This window comes from Cyprinus carpio, chromosome A16 (assembly GCF_018340385.1).
Source record: "Cyprinus carpio isolate SPL01 chromosome A16, ASM1834038v1, whole genome shotgun sequence".
NCBI lineage: Eukaryota > Metazoa > Chordata > Actinopteri > Cypriniformes > Cyprinidae > Cyprinus > Cyprinus carpio.
Window position 1 is genome coordinate 22283793 of NC_056587.1, and position 25464 is coordinate 22309256.

At 36.8% G+C, this 25464-nt stretch overlaps 1 protein-coding gene across 1 annotated transcript in view; it reads left to right on the plus strand.

Moving 5' to 3' along the window:
• Positions 1 to 25464, plus strand: part of zgc:158766 (uncharacterized protein LOC100009641 homolog) — a 113151-nt gene that overhangs the window by 11570 nt on the left and 76117 nt on the right. The window contains 3 exon segments of the mRNA XM_042773280.1: positions 6685 to 6879; positions 8591 to 8714; positions 8839 to 8932. Coding sequence (XP_042629214.1) covers positions 6685 to 6879; positions 8591 to 8714; positions 8839 to 8932 — 413 coding nt within the window.

Below are 25464 nucleotides of genomic sequence, written 5' to 3' on the forward strand. Positions count from 1 at the left end.
CTAGACCAGAACAAGCTTCCATTATCAAATCATGGCAATAGTGACACAAAGATCATGGGTTCAACTCCCAGGGAATGCATGAACTGATGAAATGCATACCTTCAAAATAATGTAAGTCACTTTAGATAAAAGCATCTGCCAAATGCATACATGTAAATGTCACCATATTGTACATCAGGGGTGTCCGATCCTGCAGCTGGAGTTAAGCTCCAAACAGATCCAACACACTTGTGTGGAAGTTTCTAATGAGTCTGAAGACCTTGATTAGTTGGTTCAGGTGTGTTCAATTAGGGTTGGAGCTAATTTCTGCAAGACGGTGGCCCTCTAGGAACAAGTTTGGACACCCTTGCTGTACATAAAAAACATGGCAGAGCACCTTGTTTGGGATTCTTTCCCACCAAGAACTAGACCAGAACAAGCTTCCTTTATCAAATCATGGTACTAGTAACACTAAGATCATGGGTTAGATTCCCAAGGAATGGATGAACTGATGAAATGCACACCTTCAAAATGTTACTTTGGATAAAAGCATCTGCCAAGTGCAGAAATGTAAATGTCACCATATTGTACATCAGGGGTGTCCAAACCTGCACCTGTGGGACAGTGGCCTTGTTTGGGATTTTTTTCCCCGCAAAGAACTGTTGAAATGCATACCTTCAATATAATTGAATCAGTTGATTTGCCTGAATCATTTGAATGAATTGATTCACTGGAATGAATATGACTTTCCAATGCTATAATGTTGCAAACAAACTTTTTTTTATCAGTTCATTTACACAAATCATCTGAATCAATTGATTAACTGGAATGATTCAGAATTTCCAATGCTTGAAAATATCGCAAATAGGCTTTTTTGAATCAGTTCATTTACACAACTTATTCACTAGAACAAATAAGAATTTCCAATGCTACATATGAGTTCTTATCAGTTTTGCTGGGTTGTTGAGATACATACCTTCAATATAAGTCACTTTGGATAATAGCCAAGTTAATCAATATAAATGTCACCATACTGTACATCAGGGTGTCCAATCCTGCTCCTGGAGGGCCAACATCCTGCAGAGTTTAGCTCCAAACAGATCCAACACACTTGTGTGGAAGTTTCTAGTGAGTCTGAAGACCTTGATTAGTTGGTTCAGGTGTGGAAACCCCTGATTATCTATTTGGCAGATGCTTTTGTCCAAAGGGTTGGAGCCAAACTCTGCAGGACAGTGGCCCTCCAAGAACAGGTTTAAGAATGCGGCAGAGCATCTTGTTTGGGATTCTTTCCCACCAAGAACAAGAGCAGAACAGCTTCCTTTATCAAAACATGTCGGCCGAGGCCTTAAAGGGACAGTTCACCCTAAAATGAAAAGTATCCCATGATTTACTCACCCTCAAGCCATCCTAGGTGTATATGACATTCTTCAAGAATACAATATACATCTAGGAAGGCTTGAGGGTGAGTATATCATGGGGTTAATTTTAATTTTTGGGTGAAATGTCCCTTTAAGAGCCAGGTCTGGTTCCAGACAGTTGTGGTCCAGTGGGTAATTATCACTTGTAGCAAACTCCGGCACCATCAACGAGCTTAGATTTTCAGAGACAACTTTTCATACATCTGGCATGATTTTATGGCTTGCGACCAGCTGCATGTGAGGGCTAATAGAGTGTGTGTTTTGGAATGCTTCAGCGGCCCTGCCCTCTTATAGAGGGTGGTTGTCTTTCAGAAGTGTTTGCTGTACCCCAAAGGCACGATACTGCACTGAATGTGTTGCCAGGGAGACTGCGCTGTTTTATTTAGCTCTTCCTGCTATTGAGAGCTTGAAAGAGAACGTTTTGCCCTCCGTCTTGCACTTCAGGCCAGGGGTGTGTTTGGGGTCTATCCGCAGGAAATTCCAAACTGTCCGGCATTCTTAAGATTTTGGGTTACTTTATCACGTGAAAGAGTTGTATCACTAACACCATGTCCTAACAGTGCAAGACCAGATACATTTATGAGCAAACCCATCTTTTCATATTAATCCAGTTAGTTGATCTAGCTGTGCTAAGTGACATTATACTTTTTGTCAGTCACTTTATTTTCACACACTCACTCACAATAAAATTTAATTGGGCCAAAATTATGTATTATATAGCTGTACATAAAATATAATAATATTAAATTATGTAATAATAATAATAATAATAATAATAATAATATTTTAGATAAATATTGCTTTATTTGATTATTAAATTATTTTGTTTAAATAATAATTATAATTTTTTTTTTATTATTATTATTATTTTAATTGACCAATCTCTAAATGGCTAATTATCATCTGAATAATCTGCTTGAATGATATAATGATCTCTAACTACTTTGCACAGTATTTTTGTGTCCTGTCACAGCAAGCCTGGTTAGGACATGGTGTTTGGTGAATTCATTCTCTATGGCTCTCATTTTACTTTCGTTCTCTATTTGATACACACACACACACACACACACACACACACACACACACACACACACACAGAGTGGTTTAGGTAAATTCCCATCTGGGATTCTGCAGAGTCCCTCTGTTCTCTGGCTTTATTTCCCACACATGAAAATCAGAGCCATTGAGTTTGGGCAGGAAGCCACAGCGGATCCGATGACCCACCTGAGGGAGGATCTCTGCGCAGCTTACCTGCTCGACTCCCAGCGCTGTTCAGCTCCCATCCAAATGGTTTGACTCCCTCATAATGGAGACCATTGTGTCCCGTTGGGCCGGTGAGGATGCTGAAGAGAGGCTTAGAGAGTAAAGCCCATCTCCACGTAATATCTGTCCTGTTACAAAGCCTGAGCGAAGCAGGGGTCAGTCAGACTTTGCTCACAAAACAATGACTTTGAGGCTGGATCAGATTACGGCTGATGTGGTTTTGCTTGGCCTTTGTGAATGCATTAGGTCCCTTGTGATTTGAACTGGTTCCCATGATACCCCAGAGCTCGCTCTCGCTCTCAGAGACGTATGCAAAGTCAACCAAATATTGTCGGGCTGCTTTTTTGAAAAGTGTTGGTTAGTGACTAACTAAAAGCAGTGACACTATTAACTTGCTTTATGTTTCCCAGTAATAACCTATGTTTTCCAAGTAGTAGTTGTGTACAGCTTTACAACCCCGCAAGCTGATAAGAAACTCATATGTAGCATTGGAAATTCTGATTTGTTCTAGTGAATCAGTTCATTCAGATGATCAATTCAAACAAATTAATCACAAAAATTAATTTAACAAAAAAATTATATAAACAAAAATTCTAATACAACTCTAAATAATCATTTGTACATGAACCTAGTGAATCAGTTCATTCAGATGAATCATGTAAATGAACTGATTCAAAAAAGTCAATTTGCAACATTTTATAGCATTGGAATTTCTGAATCATTCAAGTGAATCAATTCATTCAGATGATTCGTGTACATGAACTGATTTAAAAAATGTAGTTCGCAATATTTTTGTAGCATTGAAAATCCATTCTCATTCAAGTGAATCAGTTCATTTAAATGATTCATGCAAATCAACTGATTCAAAAAAGTCTTTCTGCAACTTTTTTAATAGAACTGGAAATTCTAATTTGTACTAGTGAATCAGTTCATTCAAATAAATCATATAAGTTAACAAGAATTATACTTTTATAGAGTGTTTAGTTAAAATCTGCATGTTTATGAATTATTCAATATTATTATTATTAATATTATTCGCAGTAAGTACAATTAAATTAAAGTTTAACAAATCCACCCTAACTGAGATTAGTTAATTCAGAAAACTACACTGTTTTATTAGTTTGTTTGTTTACTGGTGGTGCTGTGTTTGTCTGTGTTGTTATGAGTATTGTTGAGTATTGTTGTTACTTCCTCTGCTCGATGAGGAAGTGCATCACAAACAGGAGCAGATCTCAGATTCACACAGGAAATGAAGTCATGAAAAAGACAATAGTGCAGGAAAAACAAACTAAAACATGACAGGATATTGTTTATTTGTGAATGTGCTCATATATGCTAAAATTACACAAATATCTGTACACAATATGTCACTAGTCTTATCCAATCAGATGAAAGATATTCATATGAACTCAAGTTCAACATACTTTCAGGATAAGGACAGACTTATTTTTCTCAATATATAGGAGTTTTAAAGGGTCGGGGAAAGAACAGATAATTAGACAAGAACAGATAACAGATGCAAATTAACTGATCTTATTTTTAATTCAATTTAATTCTAATTTATTTTAAATTTAATTTATTTATTTATTTTATTGTTTTATTTTATTTTATTTTTCACTGAATGAATTTATTCAGGTGATTCATGCAAATGAACTGATTTTTTTTTCAATTCTATTTTATTTCAAATGTATTTCATTAATTAATTAATTTATTTTAAATGTATTATTCGTGTGATCTTTCTTTATTGCATTAAGTATATTTATATCTGTTAAAGTTTAACGAAGGTACCCTAACTGAGAATCATTCATTCAATTTAATTTAATTTAATATATATTTTATTTTATTTTATTTTATTTTATTAAATTTTTCATCGAATCAATTTATTCAGGTGATTCATGCAAATTAACTGATTTTATTGTATTTTTAATTTAATTCTATTTTATTTTAAATGTATTTTATTAATTAATGTATTATCTGTGTGATCTTTCTTTATTGCAGTAAGTATAATTATATCTGTTAAAGTTTAACGATGGCACCTTAACTAAGAATCATTCATTCAGAAGATTTAGTTTAATTTTATTTAATTTTATTTAATTTTATTTAATTTTATTTAATTTTATTTAATTTTATTTTATTTTATTTTATTTTATTTTATTTTATTATTTTCTTTTCTTTTTATTAAATTTTTCATTGAATCAATTTATTCAGGTGATTCATGCAAATGAACTGATTTTATTTTATTTTTAATTTAATTTAATTCTATTTTATTTTAAATGTATTTAATTAATTAATTAATTTATTTTAAATGTATTATTTGTGTGATCTTTCTTTATTGCAGTAAGTATAATTATATCTGTTAAAGTTTAACAATGGCTCCTTAACTGAGAATCATTCATTCAGAAGATGTTTGCAGCATTTTATTTTATTTTATTTTATTTTATTTTATTTTATTTTATTTTATTTTATTTTATTTTATTTTATGTTTAAGTGAATCAATTCATGAATGAACTGATTTTATTTTTAATTTGATTCTATATTATTTTAAATGTATTTAATTAATTTATTTTAAATGTATTATTTGTGTGATCTTTCTTTTATTGGCTGATATTCAAATGTTCTTCCTCAGTGCCATAAAATGTTAAAATGTTATAACAGTTCAAGCACAGTGTGTTAATGGAGTTTAGTTACACTGAAAAATATTTGGCCCATTTTAAATGTGTTATTTGGACAATTTAATTCTTGAAGGAAGGTAGTTAAATGTAATGTTTGTTTCTTCAGCCGCAGTCTTGTGTGTCAGTTGTGTTGTTTTGTTTGGGTTGCTGGGTTTGGAAGAAACAGCCTGAGGGTTTGGATTCAGGAGAAATTACACAAACATCTGCTTCAGCTGGGAATGTCAGCCGCAGCATTCCTCAAACCAGAGCCAGAGGGCCCAGAAACTCAGCTGTGTGTGTGTGTGTGTGTGTGTGTATGTGTGTGTGCCTTACACACCTGGTCTCCATTGTGACTCAACACTGACTAGTTTTTGTCACACCTGAACCCGATCTTGCTTCCCTCCAGACAGTCTGTTTTTAGTATATGCACCCAAATACACTACTGTTGCAAGGTTTGGAGTCAGTAAGTGTTTTTGAAAGAAGTCTCTTCTGCTCACTCATTTATTTGATTAAAAATACAGTAAAAATATGAAATATTATTATTATCTAAAATATCTGTTTTCTATGTGAATATCTGTTAAACTGTAATTTATTTCTGTGATGTGCAGCTGAAATTTCAGCATCATTACTCCAGTCTTCAGTGTCACATGATCTTCAGAAATCATTCTAATATGCTGATTTGCCGCTCAAGAAACATTTCTGATTATTCTAAATGTTGAAAACAGTTGTGATGCTTCATATTTTTGTGGAAACGGTGATGCATTTTATCTTTCACGATTCACAGATGAATAAAAAGTTCAAAAGAAAAGCATTTATGTGAAATCAAAATCATTTCAAAACATTATAAATGTCACTTTTGATCAATTTAATTCATCCTAAATTAATAAAAGTATTACTTTCTTTAAAAATATAAAACGAATTACTGACCCAAACCCTTTGAACAGTATAGTGTAGTTCAGTTCAGGTTATGAAACGTGTGTTTGATTTTACAGTCAAATGAACTGATTGTTTGCATCTCTGCCATTTAAATCAGAGAGTTTTTTTTTTTTTTAACATATCAAATCCTGTAAATATGCAATCATTTGCATTTTACGTTCTTAATGCATCTGCCAAATAAATTAAGTTACTTACTGCCACTTTAAATCACAGTTTTGAATGAATGCATTTGAAATGATTCACATAAATGAATCAAACTGACCAGCTCTTCTTCTGTTTTTACTGCTGAAGTATCTCTAAACGCTCTCATGCGAGACACAAGGCAAGGAAGAAGAGTCTGACACAATCTTTAGGAGACTAAAACGTGCAGTATATCGTCATCATGAAGTCTCTGTGATCATGAGATCTGATGCTCAGATCTGTGTTTGTGTGTCCAGGTCTCTCTGATGACGCTCTGCACTCGAGCCCCAGGAGGAACAGTAACAGCGCTGATGAGATTGTTCCTCCCAAGCCCCCCAGCAGAGCAGCGGTGTCTCCTGGCCCGTCCACGGCGCCCCCTGCTGTCTGTCCTCCAGCGCTGTCTTCACACATCAACCAGGAGCTCCTGACCTCCGGGGCTCTGACGCTTCCTGGTACGAGACCTGCTCGAAAACCAACAAGAACAAAGAAACAGACACTTAGAATTCATCTGCATATAATATTACTTATTAAAATAAAAATAAACAAATTCAGTTTTTTAAAGTTCATTGCAAACCAGAGACTAAGGCTGCATGATTCACTGGAATAAAACCAATTATTGGGCAAGTGCTATGATTTTATTAAATATGTTTATATGCAGCATTTTTCAGAGTGAAGTGAGGCACTGTGTTATTTTACACGCTTGCAGCTCATAGTGTCTCAGGCAGCTTGATGAAAAATCAAAATGAACAAATTAAGAAGAAATTAGGTTCATTTGAAAACAAAGAAATTATATTATATTAAAATAAATTATATTATATTAATATTATTATAAAAAAAAAAAAATAAAAATAATACTATTATACACTATTATTTTTATTAAATACTAAATATTTTATTTTACTGTGAAATAATACAATAACAATATTATTTTAGTTATTTTTTAAATAATCATTATTAATTAATAATAATTAATGATAATGTAATTATATTAAACTATTAAATTAAAATAATTAATATTAATAAAATCAAAGTTATAACAAAATACATATAAAATTATTATTATTATTATAATAATAATATTCATAACTACCAAAAATATTATTATTATTTTTATTATTATTATTCGTTTTTCCCCATAATGTTTTATGTAGTAATTCTAATAATCATTAATAACAAGAATTATTATCATATTATATTAAATTACATAATTATTATTGTTATTAACAATAATTATTCATAGTAGTAGTAGTAGTAGAATTAATAAAGATAATATTATTATAATATGTATAATTATTCATCTTTTTATTATCTCCTCTTTTTAAGTCACTTGGGATTAAAGCATCTGCTAAATGCATAAATGTAAAATATAATTATAATTTTACGGTCATATTATTGTAAAGTGTTTTTATATAGTAATTATAATAATCATTTATAATATTTTTTTTATATTATATTAAATTATATAACTATTATTATTATCTCCTATATGAAAGTCACTTTGGATAAAAGCATCTATTAAATGCATAAATGCATAATTATAATTATTAAACGGATAGTTCCAGTCCTTGATTCTGATTGGTTGAGCCACGTTCGAAGCTGTTATAAATTATTCTACAAAGTAACATACACCTTTGTTTACTTCTGTGTGTTGCTCGGCAACCACTTTGTTGGAACCACAAGGAACTACATTGTTTGGTGGAAGAATACTGTTTTTATTAATATCATTACACCTGATTTGCTCTGTTTTATTCTGTGAAACCTTACTACGTATATAGAATAATCATTTTATAAAAGCAATAATACCCCCGAAAAGCCGTGGTTTACAGTGAATTTATAACAGCTAAGAGGGTTTTAGTCTCTCTGCTTCACATCGTGCCTAACAGCGCCCCTCAGCTGTTCTTGCAGTATGAGTTTTTTAGTGACAGATGCCCATACTGATAACATAAATTCACTGTAAACCACGGCTTCTTGGGGCTTATTGCTTTATTTTACAGTCATATCAAAGTTTTGGTCAAATCGTGCAGCACTACATATAAACACAGCAAACCTGGAACTTTTTAAATCATGTTTTAAATCGCAATTGCATCATTAAAATCACGCTCAGCTCTAGCGAACGCTGTTCGGTTTGGTTAATCGGGTCATGATCTCACCGTCCTGCTGCAGGTAACCAGGACCGCGGTGGCAGAGCCGTCCTGCAGGTGTGCACCAGGAACCAGGTGTGGACAGAAGCGCGTTTCACCACAAACCAGATCAGCCAGCTGCTCTGCTTCTACTGCCACAGACTGCGGTGAGAAGCGGCCCGAATCTCTGACACGCTTTACTGAACCACCACGGAAACTGTGCTCCGAGACAGCAGCTCGTTCTGTCACACAGCTCAGGCTTTCCACTGAGTGTCTTGTGTTTGTTTTCAGGAGGGAGAGGCGAGACCTGGGTTTGACGGTTCTCGTTGACGCTCGCAGGCAGCCGGTCGCGTCTGCGCTCTTCTCGGCTCTGTCTGAGTTTCAGGTGAGACGAGACACACAGTTCACAGTCTCAGGCCCTCCATCTTTTGTCTTTAAGACAGAAGGCCATAACCATGTCAGGGACCAATGTTTTATTGATCTAAAACACCCCAGAGGGAAAGGTCTCGAGAAAAACTGAGCCTGTAAACTTGTTTGCAAATAATACATTTATTAAATATATTTTTAAATAAGTTTTGTATTTTAAAATATTTATCATATATAAAATATTAGAATATCTAATCATTTTTTTTATTTTAAAATATGCATGTTCATCCTTGTTCATAAGACTTAATATGTTGAAAACACAAATGACAATGTATATGACAGCCTGCTTTTCCAAAAAAAAAGTTTTATTTTTTATTTTATTTTTTTGACAAAAAACATTGAGAAGTGTGCATCACTGGTCATTATATAGTTAAAGGTTTTTTTAACTATTATAGTTTGTTTTAAATCTATTATTTTAATGTTTTGGATCAGTTTTTATTTTAATATTTGCCTTTTTTATTTTACTATTTTTTGTGTGCATTTGTCATTTTTAATAGTTGTATATATATATATATATATATATATATATATGTGTGTGTGTGTGTGTGTGTGTGTGTCTACATAGTTTTAATTACTTATTTAATTTTTCTAGTTTTAGTTATTTTAGTACATCAAGTAAAATGAGAAATGTTGCTTTGGAATCTAGCTTTTTTATACTTTTTTAAAGTAGTTTTTTTTTTCTTTTATGGTTTGAATTTTAGTTTCAGTTTTAGTTTGAATTATGGGCATCAGTGTCTGGTTTGGTTGTTAGTCACTCCAGTTAATCACTAAGAATTGGTGTAGAGTTTGACAGGTGTGTAAAATCAGTGACTCACTCAAGTGTAAGATGTTATCACATAGTTGCTCACTAAAGCCAGAAACACCTTTGACACGCTTTAGATCGCAGTGATGTAAGAAAAGCCTTTGTGTTCACACACTCACGTCGAGAGGGTTCTGAGTGTAAAGTTGAGGCTCTTTTCAGCACGCTAACTGTTGCATGCATGGTTCATGTCAAACAATCCCAATAAAAAACACTCCTCAAAAAAAAAAACCACACATAAACAAGCATGTCTCGAAAACACTCGGAGAAAATGATCGGCCCCAGCATGCAAAATATGAGAGAAGAGGGACGAGAAAGGAGTGTTTCTCCACTTAAATATGTTCTTAATAGCACTGTTACATGCAATAACTGATCTAAACTCTCTAGTCTTTGTGATTGGTTTTGTTTGATTTTTTTTTCCAAATGTAAAGTCTGCACAATAAATGATCAAAACCAGGGTTTCCCAAACTGAAAGCAATTAATTAAATCATAAAAATGCTAAATTAAAATAAATAATATATTTTTAAATAAAAAAACAATCAAAATAAAATACTAACAAATAATTCATTAGATTATAAAAATGCTAAATTAAAATAAATAATTTTAAATAAAAATCATTGAAATAAAATATTTGCTAAAAATGAATTAAATCATAAAATTTTTTAATTAAAAATAAATAATTTGAAATAAATTAATCTATATAAAATATTTGCTAAAAATGAATTAAATTGTCAGACACAGACGAGGACACAGAGGATTCAGTGCAATAGTGTTTAATGTTAATCAGAGGTTTCAGACACAGGTGAATCTTGACACGTAGACAACACAGTGGTAACACAACTTTCCTTTGAGGTGATAGTGATACAGATGGTGACTCAGACGATGGGAACAGGTAGGCAGAGGAGGATGAAGAGGGTTCAATAGATCAGGTAGGTTCGACGAAGGGCGTTCAGGTAAGTTGGGAGATCGGTGCAAGACCAGACAATGAGTGATGGTGACCTGAGGGGCTTTATGTGTGGCACTGGTGATGATGCACAGGTGTTCAGAATTCTGGTGATTGGGAACGAAGTGGGCGTGGCGTAAGTGTCGATTCAGGGAGTGTAGAGGTGGTGTGGCTGTGACAGTACCCCCTCCCCCACGGGCGGCTCCTGACGGCTGGGATCTTGAACGACGACGGGGTCTACCACAGCCCACGGGGAGCGGGGCGGTCTGGATGGTCTCGTGAAAGTCGGTGAGAAGGCTAGGGTCCAGGATGTCATTACGATTAACCCAGCAACGCTCCTCCGGGCCGTAGTTCTCCCAGTCTACAAGGTACTCAAGTTGGGGACCCCCCCCTGTCGTCGAGAGTCGAGGATGCTCTCACCCGGAAGATGCTGTTGTCTTCTTCGATGGCGGCGGGAGGAGGAGGTACGGCATCATCACCAGGCTCTGTGGATGGAGGAGGACAAAAGGTTCAGTGAATGGTTTGAGGAGTGAAACAACATGGAGATGAAGGTGAGATACGGTACTGTGCAGGCAGCTGGAGTCTATAGGTCACTTCGTTCATTGCCGTTCAATCTTTGAAAGCTGGTCCCGATGTATCGGGGACTCAGCTTACGGCAGGGCAGCCGGAGGCGGATGTCCCTCGTCCGAGAGCCAGACCAGCTGTCCAGGTTGGTATTGTGGCCGTAGGTCTTCGACGAGCGTCCGCTTGCTCTTTATGCCTCCGAAGATTGCGTCCGCCGTGGAGATGAACGTGTGAAAGCCGAGTCCCAGACCCTCTCGCTCTGTCGGAACCAGTGATCATCTACCCGCTGGGACCTCCGCTGGGCTCACCCCGACACATGGGAAGAGTGGAAGGCTGGTCTCCGAGGACACATTGGAAGGGGGTGAGCCCAGTGGTAGGACTGCTGGCGAGAGTTCTGTGGGGGGGGGGGGGCATATTTGCCAGGGTAGGTACTGGCCTCCAAACAGGCACTGATTACGGTGGCAGTAGACCCTCAGGAACCCTCCCGATCTCTTGTATCTTTCGCTCAGTCTGGCCGTTGGTCTGTGGATGGTATCCTGAAGAGAGGCTGACGGATTACCCTAGGAGGCGGAAGAAAGCAGACCAGACTCTGGAGATGAATTGGGGACCCCTGTCGGAGATAATGGCCTCACTGGAATGCCAAAGGGGACGGCAGACACACATTGTGGAATAGTGCCTCTGCCGCCTTCAAACGCTGTGGGGAAGTCCTTATGAGAGGTATGAGTGCGGATTGATTTCGAAAACCTGTCGACTACTACAAGCACACAAGTAATTGCATTTGAGAAAGGGGGAGGTCAGTCATGAAACCCACACCTATATGGGTTCCCCTATGGACGTTCAGGAATGGGCAGAGGGCACCAGTTTACCTTCCGGGAGTCTCCTAGGGGTGTTCGCTATGGCGCAGACTGAGCATCTTGTTGAGGTAAACGGGAGGTATCCTGACTCATCGAGGGCCACCCAAAAACCAGTAACGTTGTTGTGCAGGCAGCGAGAGGGTCCGCCTCCTGCCTGGATGTCCAGATCCCGGAGAGGTATGAGCTAAGTCCAGAAGGGTAATCCGATGTTTAAGGAGGGGACGAAGAGTTTCCTTCTGGACCTCCCGGCGGAGCAGGGTGTTGAACGGTTTCTTGTTCAATCAGACGATTAAGATTCCATTGAATGGGACTTACAATCATGGCTGGAGAGGGGAGGATTGGTCGGGAGATTTATGGTTCTGGGTCTGCCTGATGAAAGGCGGGAGAGGGCATTCAGAGGGCTCTATTGTTCTGGGAGCCAGGGCGGATACGTGACTTTAAAGTCAAATCTCGTGAAGAAAAGGCCTCATCTAGCTTGGCGATGATTCAGTCTCTTAGCTTCACGGAGGTATTCCAGGTTCCGGTGGTCCGTGAGATACCTCGAAAGGGACCTTGGCTCCCTCCAAGCCAATGACGCCACTCTTCCAGAGCCAGCTTGATAGCCAGTAGTTCACGGTTACCTATGTAGAATTCTGCTCCGCCGGGGATAGCTTCTTCGAGAAGAAGGCACATGGATGGAGTCGTGGAGGATCCCCCTGCCGCTGGGAAAACGTACCACTCCGACCCGGTCGATGAGGCATCCACTTCCAACTATGAACTGTTGGTTGGGATCAGGATGAGCTAGGATCGGAGCGGTCTTGAAGGCTTGTTTGCGATGAATGGAAAGCTTCAGTGGCCATGGGGTTCCAGGACAGAGACTTGGGACGGTTCCGGAGGAGTGAGGTTAGAGGTGAGCTGAGTAAACTGTAGTTCTTGACGATCTCATATAAAAAAGTTGGCAAAAGCCCAGGAAGCGTTGGCAGTTCTTTAAGTGAGCCAGGTTCGGGGCCAGTGTGTGATGGCTTCCACCTTCTCCCTGGTCCATCTTCTCGCCACGTGGGCCGATGATGTATCCCCAGGAACTGGGATTGAGGGCGTGTGGAACTCACATTTTCTAACTGGAGATACAGATGGTGTTCCCGGAGTTTTCGGAGTACAAAAATATGACAGGTTGGATGTGTTCTTCCTGGGATGTGGGACGTAAAATGAGGTATATCATCGATGTAGACAACTACGAAATGGTTAAGGTATTCTCTGAAGATCTCGTTCATGTAGTTCTGGAAGACGGAAGGGACTGTTGGATAACCCATCGGCATGACCCTGTATTCAAGTGCCCGGAAGGAGTGAGTGAAAGCTTGTCTCCACATCGTCCCCCTTCCATCGGATTAGGACCGAGATTGTAGGCGCTCCTCAAGTCCAGTTTTCGGTGAAGATCTTTGCCTCCCCCGCGTAGTTGGTTCTAAGGCAGCTGGGACCAGGGGAAGAGGATAACTGAATTTGACGGTTTTGAGAGTTGAGATGGCGATAATCTATACACGGGCCTCAAGCCCCGGCCCTTCTTGGCCACGAATAAAAAAGTAGGAGCGGCAGGGGAAAGTAGATGGTCGGAGATGAATCCTTCAGAGCGAGAGCTCCTGTACGTATACGTCCTCCATGGTATCTTATGCTCCGGGCATGGACAGAGGATAGAACTCGTCCCTTGGGGAAGGGGTTTGAGTCCAGGCAGGAGGTCGGATTACGAGCAGGTCCCCCATGGCAGATGATGTGGAGGTTTTCGTGTCTGCCAAAACCCGCTTGATGAACAAATACATGGAACGCCCGAGATTCTGGAAGGGATGGTTATGTTCTGCACCTTAGTTAGTCACGGGCTTTCCACTGATGTGGACTGGAACGGTAGGGATGAATCTCTTGATGGATGGAGATGACCTTGGGAACAACTTAAACCTGGTGGAGTGATGGCGGTAGACTGACAGGATTTCATCCCCATGTCAGGTCTCAACTGTGGGCCAAAGGATGTGGGGTTGATGTTGTTTAAGCCATGGGCATACCAGGATGATGTTCTGCGTTAGGATTTACGCCAAGCACCATGAAAGTGATGTATCTCCTAATGCAGGGAACCCACGCGGACGGAGATGACTGGGGGCGTGGAGAAAATTAGGGAATGGGGAAACCCCTTCTGCCCAGCGGCTTTCATTGTATATGTTTGTTATTTCGAGGTTCGACGGTGGCGGGATGCGATGGACGCTTGACACTTAGGAGCGATTTAATGTCTTGCTGGTTGATGAGTTCCCCGCCGAACCGGCAGGTCGAGATCAGGGCTTGTTACTCTGAAATAGAAGAATGGAGATGTCTTAGAGTAACCCAGATTTAAGTACAACTCAACAACCTGTGTGTTTCTGCACACAAACAAGGGATCCTTGATTTATCGTGTTTAGTCACCTTTCATTTAATTATCAACTAGTACTTCATTATATTTCACCTTTTATGTTGCGTTGTATATTTTCCTTATGTTAGCCAGTAACAATATCTGATGTCATGGTCGTGGCTATCGACAAAATGGCAAAATAATTATAAAAATTGCAAAATTTTAATCAACATCAAACACTAAAAATAATAATTTTTATTGGTCTTTAATCCTGGATATCACCTGACCATTAAAACACCAAAAATTAGAGAACTCGTGTAACATCGCAATGTGCTTGTTTTTAAACTGAAAATAGAAGGTTTTCGATTTATTCTTCTACACTACCCACCAGTTTCCTCGATCTTCTGTCTGTGACCCGCCCAGACCCCGTCTGCAGCCCCAATACACTTTAGACTCACATGATTGTGATTGTTATGAGCATGATCCAGAGAGACTTTGCTAGCAGTGAAAGTGGACAGAGACGTCTCAGTTCCTGTGAGTAGATGACTGTCTGTCGTTCTCTAGGTCTCGGTTTGAGTCAGTTTGTGTTTATGTGAAACTGCTACTATCTGTCTGTAGTGTGAGCCTGACGTCTCGAAGCTCTGCAGAAGCACATCGACTCATCGCAGCTCACCAGAGACTTTGAGGGCACCTTCCCATACGACCACAGCCACTACATTCACTTCAGACAGGTGCACAAAACAGGGTTTCATGAGTGTTTTTATCAGCCGAAACCCTTTGACCCGAAATTGCAGGTTTTTAATTTGATATTCAATAAATTAAACGCACACCAACCCACCCACACACCAAAATTTTTCATATATATGTATATATATTAGGGCTGTCAAATGATTAATATTGCATCCAAAATAAGTTTGTGTTTACATAATAAATGGGTGTGGGAATGCGTATTTCTAGTAATGTAATATCTAAATACCACACACATACATGTATAATATTTTAGAAAACAAAAAATACAATAATATAATATTATATTATATATATACTATACCTATATATCCTATACTACCCCGAGCTATAGCATATCATGTGGTCTTTTATGATATACGACATTAATCATATGATATACATTTCCTTAAATATAACCTGTATGTACTGTATTGTGTAGATGTTATGTTATGTTGATCTACAACTATCTCTTATATCGATCCTATACCGCTCTAGTTGTTTTCACTCAGTGTCAGCAAAAGGCAGTGTAGTGCGCATCTTGATCCCTAAATTGATCAATAATATCAAAAAAAAAAAAAAAATGTTGACTTCATATTTGGAGGGCGATATGATCATGTAGTAAACAGGACGTGACCAAATATAAAAATAAAAGCGTATAATTCCAAAAAAACATTATAGTGAACGACGTATCGTCCCCTGCAAACCTCCCCATGCTGGACTACTAAGATAATACATTAGGTCATATCATCCCCTTCTAATACCCCACACGGTGATCATTTAGACTCAAAAAGTCCGAGGATTTTTATGGTAACTTACCTAAAATGGTTTATTACATCCCCGATTTAGGGGTTCAGAGGCGCTCTAAATAACCATCTAATATAATTTGTTGACCCTGATTTGAACCCTGATAATTATTTGACATGTTGTAGGATTTAAATCTATTAGCTTGTCATCAACTCTCAACAAAAGTCCAGTGGGGGAAACTCTGAGCTCCTGTAAAAACTGTTTGCATTTGTGAGAAAGAAAAGCTTCAAGATTCAATAGCTTTAGCTGGCATATTGTAACTAGTTACGGAATGTAGATTCCTGTCTATCTCTTGCTCTTACCTCCCGCCCCGCAGAATGACAGGGAACCAAACATATGCTTAACATAAAAATATACAATATCCAGTTAAGTATAAATCAGAAAGAATACAGGGGGGGAAAATAAAATAACCTTATAGAGAATCACTAATAACACACGTAGATAAGCTCACTGAAACAAAAAGCTTACATCCCCCCAAATAGACGAGCTGTTATGACACATAGTATGCGACCAAAAAACTGACCATACATCTTTACAAACTCCACTTAAATTCTACCCTTCGTTCTACCAAGTAACACCAATTTCTTAACCATTCGTACTTGATCTGTATTTCCAAGGACACTTTTTACCTTCATGTAAACTTTGAGTAATGAAGACACTGTTAGCATTACCACTTTCAACACACTTTAATACGTATAAAAATGAACAAATACGACCAACTGTACACTATACACTACATACCACTTTACAAAAAACTAACACTGAAAATTTACTTAAATTACACTTTTTATCGCTTACCTAACCTTTAAAAAATGCACTTTAAATAACACTTTACAAATTACACATAAATCCACTTTAAAATACCCTTACAATTACATACTTAAATTACGTTATACACTTACATAAACTTTAATAAGACACTTAAATTACACTTTATACCTGACATACCACTTAAAATTACATCTAGGAACTTTACACCGTTACACCTGCCGGTCAGACATTTAGAACCACTGTGTATTACACTTACAATTACAGGTTGTCACACCTTTACCCACTTAACCTCGTCCCATTCTAGCCGTGTTCTCTCGTACTAACCACTGTACCTACGAACTTTAAAAATGGCACATTTCGCGTCTATATATCAACACTATGTGTAAATGTAGAACCACATGTAAAATCACCCACGCCTTGAAACACCTTACGACTTTTAATCCGTTCATTATACTTAAAGCTTAGCATTTTATACACGATTCTACGAATAACCCTTTCTTATATAAGCACACTTATATAGCCTTTACACTTTATACCCTTCAAGTATTATCTACTACCTTAAAAATACCACTTAAAATTTTGACACTTTACGACATACCTTACTTACACACTCTTGAAAATTACACTTTAAATTACACTTTATAACACTTACATCACCTTCAAAAATTACACTTAAATTTACACTTTACCCACTTACATAAACTTTAAAAAGACCACGTAAGTTAACTTTATCACTTACATACAACTTAAAAATCCACTTAAATAACACTTTATACACTTACGGACACTTTCAAAAAAAATACACTTTAAATTACACTTTACACACTTACATACAATTTAAAATTACACTTAAATGACACTTTACACACTTGCATGCTCTTTAAAAATACACTTAAATTACACTTTACACACTTACACTTTAAAATAACACTAAAATTACACTTTACACACTTATATACACTTTAATATTACACTTAAATTTCACTTTATACACTTACATTCACTTTTAAAAATTGCACTAACGACACATAAAATGAATACACTCAAACATGCAAAAACAAATGTGCTGAAGTTATTGTTTTTTTTAGTCCCACTGACAGAAAATCAGACACCGTTGTCCTGCAGAGGCGCGGGCTGGCGATCGCTTACCCTTCAAATCACCATCGAGGCATGAATCAAAACGCACTGTCAAGCCCCACAGCGTGGACTCCCACTCTAGTCTAGGAGGCGGGGTCATGACGGTACTATGTGTTTGCTTATGATAATGGTAATCTAATGGCCCGCTAAGAAACAAACAAATTATAAATATGATTTACATTACTTGCCTTGATTCTAATGGCGGTCACTTTTGCAAACACTTACGCCTTAAAGCATATTTTAGACCATCCCAAGGCTTAGAAAAACGGTTGCCTTTTAGCTTTTCGACTTTGTAATGTTTTTCATCTGTACATGTAAAACCATCCAAGTTCAGAGGAGGAAGCGCGACGTGCCACAGGCTGATTTGAATATTGATGCGTTTGTAGAGGTGTCAGAGGTCATCAGACAATGGAATAGTCGGATGAAGAGCCTTATGCCGTAAGTTGACACAAAGCTCAAACGCCGGCGCGACTGGCGGGCGGAAGCATACTGGCCCAGCATCAGGAAAGAGGAGATGGTGAAAACGAGAACTACAGTACTGCGCGCTGGCTGAGGACTGCTGGTTCGCCTTACATAGAGTAGGAGAAAGCTTTAGAATAGTATATGCCGGGCTGGATCCCTCTTAAAAAGCTGCATTAACAACTGCTAGTTCGTCCACAAGAACCACATATTATTTATATTACATTGCGTAAAATACGACTGTCAACACCACACACCATCAAAACACTTGTCAATCACTGACGGGATTGAATGTATCGCCATGAACACATCATCCCTCTCCCTTACTATAACCTAAAAAATGTTATTAAAAAAAAGAACATTTTCAGGGTGAAAATATTCAGACTTTACCAGCAAAAAGGTATACAAATTAAAGAAAAAATTCTTTTTTCTGAATTAATTGTTATTATCTCACTGGCATGTTGTTTTTCATGCGCTAAGTATACTCTGAGAATAAATACGCCTGGCATTTTTCTGAAGTCGCCTTTATAGTGCGCTTATGTTTTGCTTATCAATAGACCACTAACTTTATATATTTTCTAATCTTCTAATTCTGAACATGTTGTTTTGTTTGTTTTGTATTTTTGCTTATATGTGCAGCCATGTCATCAACAACGATCATGTCTATGTCATCGGATATAATTCTGGAGTTCTATATGCATGTACCTGCATCTAGAAATCCACTCTTAACTGTTGTAACCTAATATGACACGCCATACATCTGCACAATACGATTGCACCGTAACATGCAAACATGCAAAGAAATAATTGTTGATATTGTCTTTTCAAGTAAAAATATCCGAGCAGCCTTCGACACTATGCATTTTAAGAAGAATTATCTTGTAAACCATGCTCTAAACAAAGTCTTAATGTACTTTAGGAAGCCTCTAGAAAGTAGATTAAATTTATTGTTATGTGATTTATAAATAATAGTAAGCTAAATGCTCGATTATTGTGTGCTTTTATTTTGCTATATTTTTTAATCTTTAAATATTCTTTATTTTTTAGTTTCTTTAATTGAGAAGATTTTTTAGGATTCATTTAATTTAATGGGGAAAATAAATACAAAATTAAATGCTACCTTCATTTCAATAGGAATGAACGTGCCTTAGAACCCATTAGAAGAAGAAAAAGTGCCGCTTCATCAGCCCACAGCCTTGAGAAAGTTTTAACTTTTGCACGCTACCGATCTGGAAATGAGATACCACCATAAGTGTTGAGTCTGATTTATTTAAGGATTTAAGAGTGTAAAATGACTGTTTAAATACCCGGATGGTATAGAAGCCTGTCTAATTGTTGTTGGACTGCGACTATGAATTTAGAAGCTGATGTCATTGTGATGTCACCGTGTAGGGCCGCTTGCTGGAATCCTGGTCAATGCTCACTGTATATACAAGATTGCTGGATTAGAAGAGGTCCAATTAAACTCACGATCATTCTAATCAAAATAATTTTTGCAGAAAGATGGAAGCGCTCCTGGAGCTGCTCGCGTCTTAACAGGCGAGACACCAGGAGGTTGGACACAAGGGGATTTGGTGGAAGGCTTTTTTCTCCACCAAGGCATATATGCAGTAATTACAAATCTACAGAATGCTGAATAAATTACGGCATTCGTGTTGGTTAATACCCAAATCAAATCACTGAGAGGTTTAATGCTTTTTACTACAACATCCCACGACTAACTTCTACAAATCGGTTTTGCATACCAGCGGGAGTGAAATGAATGTACAGTACCTTGAAGTTGTTCTAGTTTATATTTAAATATTAGTTGATTATTGGAACTACTGTTGATTATGGAATGGCTGATTCGTGACATATTATCTGTCCTCAGGTTAAGAGGTGGTTTTATATTGAGGAGGTAGAAACATTTGGCTCCTCTGGACTCCTACAGTTCTCTCTGACGCGCCATTCAGGACCTGAGACGAGTGGGAATCCGTTCATGGAGGAGTCCACCGTGAAGATGCTTCGTAACTTGAGAATGCTTTGATCAAATAGAAGAGGGTTTAAAGAATGGTTTATTTTATTTTCTTTCTTCTTTATTTTATTTATATTTCTTCTTTATTTTTACGTTGATTCTATTAATATTATTTATTCTTGTATTTTATTTTGTTTATTTTAATATATTGCTATTTTAGAATCACAGAAAGATAAAGGCCTGACGTTTACTTAACTGTCCCAGGGAAGCTCTTTGAGGTGAATTTAAATGAGTTCAAGAGGCTGTATAACTCTCAAAAGCGCAACCAGAAAAGAAAAAGAAAATATGAATGAGCACGCCATGGTCTTTCGTTCACAGAAAGTAATAAAAAATAATGTATTAGAAACTGTAATTGCATCTTGTTAGTACATCTTTGTGTTTAGTACTTTTTATTAGTACATTTCCAGTTCATTTTTGTGATTTTTGTTTATTTTTTGTTGTTTTATTTTATCAAATTGATATTTAAATCTGTAAAAGTAAACCGAAACATGCCAGGAATGTTATTAGCACATTAATTTTAAAACTGAAACCGCTCAAAATAAATATAATAAAATCTCTATAAGTAACGGTGTTTGCTAATGATTCACCTGTATTTTATTTTTACACATTATAAGTGAATAGTACTACGTTACTGTTCATTTATTATGTAATTATGCTACTATAATGTGTGTGCTGGATATGTGGCATGTGTGGTGTTGTGTGTGGGTATATATATTTAAATAATATTATATATATATATATATATATATATGATAAAAAATTATGCCATAGGGAGCGTCACAGGCGGCTGAGGATGAAACATTGACGGGCGATTAGGGAGTCATCTTGAGATGGCTAACTAGTTCTCTTTAGGTTGTATTTTGATCCTGTTAAAGGAACGGCAGAGAAAGCGCAGATTTTCTGAGGGAAATCTAAAGCTGGTGTCCAGAAATACTGGAGGTCAAAGAGCACTCAGCCAATGTACTGCAGCGCAGCGAAACTCGCAAGAGTGAACTGAATACTCCAGCCTCCTCCACGAGTTTCTACGAATCGGTAAAGAGAAGATGTTGCATTAGCTCTTTGAATTGGCTTCGTGCATGTCGCCTAGTTATTTAGCAGTAATCATTAGTGGTTGACTGGGCATAAGCTGTTAAAATTTAAATTTAAAGACAAATTTCAAGCACACCAACTGCTGCAATCAAAGTATATTTCTATTACACCATATTTTACTAAACATTCAATTGGAAATAAATAATTTGAAAAAATTAAAGCTTTGCACTGCAATCTTTTTTGAATTTTTTTTTTTAAAAGTGATCAATTTGAGACATGTTAAAAAGAGCATAAAAATAAAGTGTGATTTATCAGATTTAGTTATATATCATCACTAAAACTAAGACTAAAGCTTGTGAAGGCATTTCATGCTTGAAATAAACATTAACTTTGAAATAAAATTAAATATTAAAAAAAAGGTTTAAATAAAAATAGGTATTCCCCTAGTTGAGTGCCCGGCAATTCATTTTTGTTTTTAGTTTAAAGTACTAAAATAACTAAAAAGATAAATGAAATAAATCTAAACAAAAAAACTGATAAAGTAAAAAAAAAAAAATGCTCTTTGACTTTAACTGAAAAGTTTAAAAATTAATAACACAGATCTAAAAAAAAACATCTGAATTGAATTTGTGAAAAAAAACTCTAATAGTATTTTAATGATAGCAGATAGCCAACAGCTCACTTCTACCAAACAAAATAAAACATAATAATAAATTACATAAATATAAATAGCCCGTGTATTATGTTAAGAGCAAAATAAATGAGGACATCAAATAATACTGCTTTAGGTAAGCCAGATGGAGAGCTCAAGAGTGGATGAGTACACGGCGTGACTGACACTATGTATAAAGCTGCATCGTAAACTGTGCTCTCAACACTCCGGGGTTAACTGCGAATCTCTCACAATTAAATCAAATACTCACACTTGCCTCAAATCTGTTCTTCGCTTTGTGCAACAGACCCGCACTATACCCTCCTACTCATCCCCAGCTCATCCTTATACGCGGCACCATGTTCACTTAGCATACCAATCACGGAAATCATCTGTCAGCTAAGTCGCTGCATAACTTTTTCCAGACCTGTATCCAGCTTCTGCATGGAATTTAATCTGTGCAGATAAAAATTAGATTGACGTTAGGCTTCCAGAGGTTTCAAAGCTCAGTGAGGTTGCTTGTACGGCCTGACAGCCCCAAAATAATGAAATAAATAATAAAAATGCGTACGCAAAACACTGGAAAATGGAAATCTGATTTGCTACTACAAATTTAACTAAAATCAGAATGGGCTGAAATATCCAAATAAATCTAATTGATCATATTCGCTCCAAAAATTTCCAAAAATAAAGAGATCCACCCACGCCGCTTATCAGCCCAAAGCAGAAAAGATTATGCAATAATTAAAAGTATTAAATAAATCGAGCATACTGCTAATGTGTATTGAACTGGCGTATGCCTCCATAGAAGTATTATTGCTCACCTAACCCGGGGTATTTCTGCACGCCTTCAATAAAGCGGGACAGTAACTTGCTTGATTTGGTGACGCCGGCCATGCTTACACGGATGCCTGACTATCACAGCAGAGGCCACAACGTTCTCTCTGGAAAAACTTCAGCAGCTCAAAACAGATAGTACTGAATCTCCAGAGCGCGCTGGAGCTGCAGCACTGGAACAGCGATCTGGAAGGCAATGCCGTGAAACCAAAAACAAGCAAAAGCTGGAGGAAAATGCTGGCTGAAGCCTAAGCCGCTTGACAGGCAGACACATCAGCACAGGCTGACAAACACTAAGCTAATATTAGAAATAATCAAAATTAAAACGTCATCGCGTATCTGTATTTTATATTTGTTCTGGTACCGGCAAAATAATAATAATCAACATAATGGGGAACCCTGGAGCACAAACCCAGGCTATGGGTAAATTTGAAATGAGATTTATACATCATCTTTCCATTGATGTATATGGTTTATTAGGGAGGACAAATATTTGAATTCGCGGATACAACTCCTTTGAAAACTGGAATTGAGATTATTCAGTTCTATATTTTTAATACATTTTTTTTACTGTATAAGTAATGATTATGTATTAAGCAATATATTTCTGCGGCTATTGATGACGATGATTGATTATTCCCAAATATCTTATTATTAAATATCTCAGATTTGTTATTTTATGGAATTGTATATTGATATATTAAGTAATATATTTCTTCACATTGATTATTTAGCCCCAACTATTAATTTTAATTAAATCCACAGTTGTTTATTTGTACAGTATGAGTATTATATTAGTAGTAGTATATTTGCTTCATTGATTATTATTATTACCTACTGTTAAATACTTTCACAGACTTTCCACAGTATAGTATAATATTTAGTAATAATTTATATCAGTCATAGTTACTAGTATAGTATGGTATATATTAGTAATAGTATTTATTAATTAAATATTAGTATTATTATTAGATACTTTTTTATTTTGTAGTTATGATGTATTATATACCTATACTATAGTATATGTAGTATATAGTAGTATTATACAACAAATGTGTGTTTATTAATAATATGTCTATGTGTTTGTTTTGTTTAATGCGTGTGTGTGTGTGTTTGTTTGTTGGTGTTTGTGTGGTTCCCGTGTGTGGTGTGTGTTTGTGTGTGTGTGTGTTTGTTTGTGTTGTGTTTGGCTGTGTGTGTGTGTGTGTGATTTGTGTGTGTGTGGTGTGTGTGTGCGTGTGTGATAAACTCTCTTCTGTTTCAATTGTGTCCGTCTGTGCTCACAGAGACGGTACCGAACCTTACAGAGAAACAGAACGGAATGGCCTCCTCTCTGTTCCCGCTCGGAGCTCTCTTCCCGCGTGTGTGAGGCGGATGAAGATGAGAAGCAACATTCAGCAGGTCCGTTTCCGAAGCCAGTTCCAGTTCCCTTTCCCAGAGACCGGCAAGGCTGTCGCGTCTGTGTTTGAGGACAACGAACAGCGGACTGGCACCGTCGACTGTCCGCCTCGTGCCACTCTGAGCCCATGACGCGCCCTTCCGCCCAAGCAGTCCGCTCAGAAGATCAGGACAGAAGACCCTGAGCTACGAGCTGCCGGCGCGGGACAAAGCTCACGGCTATCACCGGCGTCTACATCCGAGGACTGCAGGGTCAACCAATAACGTCTGCGCGGGAGAACAAGCTGCAGCGTGCCAGGGACGTCACGCAGCCCAGCGCTGGGGCCGCAGAAAGCGCAGCATGAATCGCCCCCGTCAACGCGTTCCAGCTCAAAGACTCAGCCGCGGAGACGTCAAGAGACACAGCGGGTGAGCAAAACACAGTTAAGACCATAAAATGTGACCCTGGAGAACAAAAAACCAGTCATAAGGCTCAATTATTGGAAATTGAGAGTATACATATCTCAGTGTGAAGCTGAATAAATATCTCTCCTGTGTGTGGTTTGTAGGAGGACAATATTTGTCTGAGATACCACTATTGAACATATGGAATCTGAGGGATTGCAAAAAAATATAAATATGGAGGAAAATTCATCTTTAAAGTGTCAAATGAGTTTTAGCAATGCATATTACTAACAAAAATAAGTTTTGAATATATTTACGGTAGGACATTTATTAAATTTATCTTCATGGAGCATGATCTTTACTTAATATCTAATTATTTGGCATAAAAGAAAAAAATCGAGAATTTGAAGCATCCCGTGTATGCTACAAATTGTTGTATGTTGCTACAAAATTACCCAAGGATCTGTTTATGAATTATTTTATTTGTATTTTTACTGTTGTTCTCCTGAAACATAAATTTGTATTAATATTATACTAATAATATTAACCAATAACAAAATTGTTATTGTATCTAATTATCATCCAATTATTATGAATGATTTTATTTGTATTTTTACTGTTGTTCTCTGAAACATAAATTTGTATTATTATTAATACTAATAATATTAACAATAACAATAATTGTTATTGTTATTATTATCATCAACATTATTATTATTATTATTAAGAAATGCTCATTTTTATTTTATAATGTTGTATTAAATATATATATT